Source organism: Anopheles aquasalis, chromosome 2, assembly GCF_943734665.1.
Source record: "Anopheles aquasalis chromosome 2, idAnoAquaMG_Q_19, whole genome shotgun sequence".
In the NCBI taxonomy this organism is placed as follows: domain Eukaryota; kingdom Metazoa; phylum Arthropoda; class Insecta; order Diptera; family Culicidae; genus Anopheles; species Anopheles aquasalis.
The window spans coordinates 50,302,501-50,307,500 of record NC_064877.1 but is presented as its reverse complement, the minus strand read 5'-3'; the positions used below and the strand labels follow the sequence as shown (position 1 = coordinate 50,307,500).

Sequence of the window (5,000 nt, the reverse complement as noted above, 5' to 3'; positions counted from 1 at the left end):
TCGAGGTGAATGACCTCTTAAAAAAAAATCATTACCAAAAAATCCTCAGAGCTGCAATCAAGCCATGGTCTTAGACCTACAAAATCAATTTTTTGAGTATGATCAGCACGTTTCTAGCCCTAAATCCATCTTTAAATGATCTTAAACAGATGTAGTAAGGCAGATCAAAACAATACAGTAGCATAAATGAGCATAATGTAGCAGCTGTAGAAGCGTGGATAGACATGTTCCCAAAAATTTATGAAAAATTTTACCAAAAATTATAAACAGCAAGGATTTTTCAAGTCATTGGAGGTTCATAAAAGCAAACTTATTATTTAAAAATTTTAAAAATTTAAAAATTTCTCAGATTTTATTTTTAAATCGCCACATATTGACCTATTTCGCAAGTGCAGCTATAGAAAGCTGTCGGTGCATATTTCGCACTTGATCGAAAAACTAGCCGAAAATCAAAATAATTCTGATCAACGGGACGGTTTTTCTAATTTTTTTCTACTAAAAAACGTCCCTAAACCAGAAGATGAATTAATAAAACGGTTTGGAAGATACTTGAAAATTGTGGGTGCGGCTATAGAAGCTTGTCTCAGTGTAGTAAGATGCAAAACAAGAACGCCTGATAGTGATGCTGCTAAAGTTTCTCATAATGTTCGTCTCATTCGCCATTTGACACCAACAACCAAAAAAGGCGGTTGTCACGTCTGCACATACAAAACTAACCAATTTTTTTTTTGCTACACGTTGTGAAAGTGTGTCAAATTTGTTTGTGCTGACCATCGATGTGATATCTGCAAGAAATGTGCCAAAAAAATTAGGAAACACTTGAAAATGTACTTTTTCACGGTTTTTCGTATTTTTCTCAGAAATATGGTTTTATAATTACCAATTTTATTACACAATTTTTTGAATTATTGACTTGCAGTATTTTTTTTTTGATAAAGAACATTTCAATTAATAAATAAAAAATAACAGAAGTGGTTAGTTGTTTGGATTTTTTGGCACAGGTTGGGAAAATGTGTGTATGCGCGCGCATACACAAGAACCGATGAGGTTTAACGAGTAAAGAGGCCCATAAACGCTCAATGTTATTCATCAAATACAAAAAGTTGAGCGTCTATGGGCCGCTGAAGACCTGTTTATAGGCCCAAACACGTCCGTCGTCCCTCAAAAAGCGACAGTATGTTTGCTGGGTAATGATTCATGCGATTCATCCGAATGATTCATGATGGCGGCTTGTGTTGTTCAAATCAACCAATCCCGGTCCGTGGTCTACGACCGTGTGTTTTTTGGTTTTTTCCAGCATCGGTCGTTGATATGTTTTGCGAACATTGTTAAGTTTACATGTTCTACATTTTGCATTGTTGTATAAGTCCTCAACTACTTTACTGACACAATTTTGGTTTGTTCATGTATTTCGCTAATAAAGGCAACAATAATCAATTAATCAATCTCAAACTCATCTATCGGTTCCGAAACAAGGTTCATGAAGGTGTTTTTTGCATTTCATCTTGTTCAATCAATCCACCAATCGGAGCAAAGTTTCTTCTTCTTGGTAAATGCTGGTTTTCTTGTGAGAATTTTTTTGTGGGCGGTCGTTACAGTATTCATTCACATTCATTTGTGTTCATTCATGGGCTCCAAGTTCCCAGAACCACACAGAAGGACCTTTATTTTTATTGTTGTTTCGAACGTTGTCCTCACTTGGTCGGGCTTTACTCGTACAAGTTTCACATCTCCGGTGGACAGTGATTGAACCTAGTGAAGTGGCCATACCAAGAATAGTTCTAAAAGTGTATTAGAATAGTTCTAAAAGTGTCTCCATGAAAAGAAGAAATGAAAGCAGATTTCCGTACACACCGTATTGTGGCCCTAGTTTTCCGTTCCTCAAATTGCTCAGCGTGTTTGCAGATATAAATGCTGTGAATAATTTAAGTGATATTAAGGTATAATAATAAGTGTTAATAAGTCGAATGTTGTGGGATTTCCATCTACCAACCCGTGTCAGAATGCAACCAAATTGGTGAAAAGTGTAGTTACTGTCATCCGACGACCGCCATCATTTCGCAAATTCTTCCAAGTTTCTTGGCAGAAAGTCGGTGTTTTTCCATGCGGTTGTGAGTGAGTGATTGGTTCGATAGTGTCCAAAAATGAGTTCGTTTCTTATGGGATATCCGCATCACCATATTCAATCGATGGGCATCAATATCGAGCCCAAATTTCCTCCAAGCGAAGATTACAGTGGGTTTCACAATGGATATGGCTCGGTCAATGGAATCACGCAGGCTGGAACACCAGAGTACTTGCATCATTCCCAGCAAGATCCTCTTCATCATACTAGTGCGACAAGTGTGGTTAGTGGTGCAAATAGTGCAGGAGCGAATGGGTTACTGGGCAACGCGGCCAGTGGTGTCGGTGGTGCTGCAGGCGGATACAACGGTTACTCACCATCCATGGCCGGCCACTATTATCACCACCCTTCGCATCATCATCACCACCACCATCCACACGGCCATCACCCACATAATGGGTATGTGTCACCTGTGCAAATGCAACCGGCGCCCGCGGCTACTATTGCGCCATCCACCGTCCTCCCAACAACAGCTTCTTCCACGATCTCGTCCAGCTCTATTGCGAATCATAACAATTCCTATTCCAATGTGTCTGCCGGATATTACGGCGGATACTATGGAGCGCCTCAAGGGCATCAATCCCTCATGGACACACCGCTACATTGCGCTGGGTCGGAGGTTAGCAATACAGCGCTCGGTTTACAGGAGCTTGGTAAGTTAGCGAATCTTTATCTACTACACACAATATACAGAAAAGTACCAATTGAAGCCTATTAATACAAAACAATTTACCCGAAAACATTCTCTAACAGTCTGAACATTGATCATTCGCAGTATCTTTGAATCGCATTTTTTTTTTGATCGATTAGTGATCGCCAAAGATCGAATCGAATCGAATACGAATATCTGAAGCTTTTTTCCATTATGTTGTTATGATCACGGTTTGTTGCCATTGTGGTTGACGTAACCGCTTCATATTTTTTCACAGAGTATATGTATGCAAACATACCGTACATTAGAATACCGTTTGTTTATATATTTTATTTTTATGAGTAATAAGAAAAGCTTTTTTGTTTCAATATATTTCACTCTTTGGATTACTTTTTCCTAAAAACGTGACACATTGTGAAACATGAATTAGCGTTTGTAGTTTCGTTTTTTTCTTATCTCTATACCCTTTCTCATATTTTCGTTTTCCATTCTATTCCATTCGGCATTTTTTGCCGTACAACGTAGGGATGAAATTGGATAGACGAATAGAAGAGGCGGCTCCGGCAGGACAACAGCTGCAGGAACTTGGGATGAGGCTACGCTGTGATGATGCTAGTTCCGATCAGGTAAGGCTTTGTTCACTCAACTGCCGACATGCGCAAGTTTATCCCGCTGGTAACACGCCCGTGGTTTCCTTTTGCAAATCGAAGGATGAGTTTCTCGATGAGGAACGCATGATGCTCGATCGATCGCCCGAAGAGCTGGACTCCAACGATGGTGATTTGGACGAGTTGGACTCGGATAATGATCTCGCAGACGATCTGATGCACGCAACCAGCGATGGCGAAAGAATCATCTATCCTTGGATGAAAAAAATTCACGTCGCCGGCGTCGGTAAGTACCACACAAGTATTGAAAGCTCAATGGGATCGTATTTGTTACAACCGCCATAGATCAATCGATATCGCCGCCAAAGTGCTATACAAACGATTATGTATCGTTTTTCATTGAAAAATTAGCCGATCGCTTATCAATCTGGTTAACGCGCAACCGATCCCAGGATCTTACCTAGATTCCCAGTCAAAAAGTGCCACAATGGGGACATTAATGTCTGTTTGAAAACACCGAACAACCGAACCGATACCACAAGATACCACCAAGCTCGGGAAAATTAATTGCCATTAATTTATCACTCTGTTGCTGCGTTTCAAGTGCCCGGCCCGAAACCAGTCGAGACCGTTGCAACAGAATTGGTTAAAAATTGCTGTATAGCAACAAATGACGAGATGAATGCATTTTGACGAGCTCAAGACAGCTCTCAAGGACATTTGTCCATGGTATCGAGGAAAACGGTAGTGACGGATGAAGCCTCAGTATAAGCTCATCATGAGGCCGTTTATTTGCTGTTTACTCCTAATGGGAAGGCGCATCAGACAGAGTGCTCCCTAGGGTGCAACCGAGGTTAAGGACTACCGGCCGGGGTTGAAGTGGAGGTGATTGATCTCTATCGATCACTCAGGAATACCATTTTCATGTATCCTTTTGAGTTTGATCTAACATTTATTTTGACAAAACAAGTGTCCGTTTCATATGGTTTGTCACAACAACAGGAGATCGTAAGCATAGGACACTTCTTCTTTGTAACGCATGTGCATTTGACGCACGCACGAACGCATTTGAAAACGTTGGTTTTGGGAGAACGCGTTTCAAAGTAGCGAGCTGCATTGTGCCTTGTATCAAGCGTGAATGTTATAAAATCTATATCTTAGTCAGTTTTTCATCGTTTGACCCAAAAGTTTTACAAAATACTCTTGAAATGATCAGCATTCGCGGAAAAAATATATGTCACAAAATTAATTAAACACCTTAGTCCCTCTTAAATCAATCTACAATAGTATAAGGTAACAACAAAAAATAATCTTTAAAATCTCGACAGCTATTGTCTTTTTATAGGCGAAAAAATAAGGGGACGGAATACATATTTGTTGTTTTGCGAATGCCGTTCAGATTATTCTTTGTCGGATGCATAGGTTCGTTGTTATGAATCGTTACAAAAGTTTAATCAAACAATAATATTTCATACTTGTTGAGACGAATAATTGGAATAATATACTATCTAGTACCGATTGTTTGCTACATTTCAGTGCGACTTCTCCTCTGTTATCACTGCTATTTAACGATGATCGAATAATTGATTACACTCTCACATGTGAACACCACCAT

General features: G+C 39.7%; 1 protein-coding gene across 1 annotated transcript in view; it reads left to right on the top strand.

Annotated features, from left to right (window-relative positions):
* The first annotated feature begins 2,144 nt into the window (after nt 1-2,144).
* The window catches only part of LOC126581422 (homeotic protein deformed), a 9,339-nt gene continuing 6,483 nt past the window's right edge, over nt 2,145-5,000 (top strand). Inside the window, exons 1-3 of the mRNA XM_050245057.1 lie at nt 2,145-2,778; nt 3,303-3,403; nt 3,488-3,671. Of these exons, the coding sequence (XP_050101014.1) occupies nt 2,145-2,778; nt 3,303-3,403; nt 3,488-3,671 (919 nt within the window). The remainder of the gene's footprint in view (nt 2,779-3,302; nt 3,404-3,487; nt 3,672-5,000) is intronic.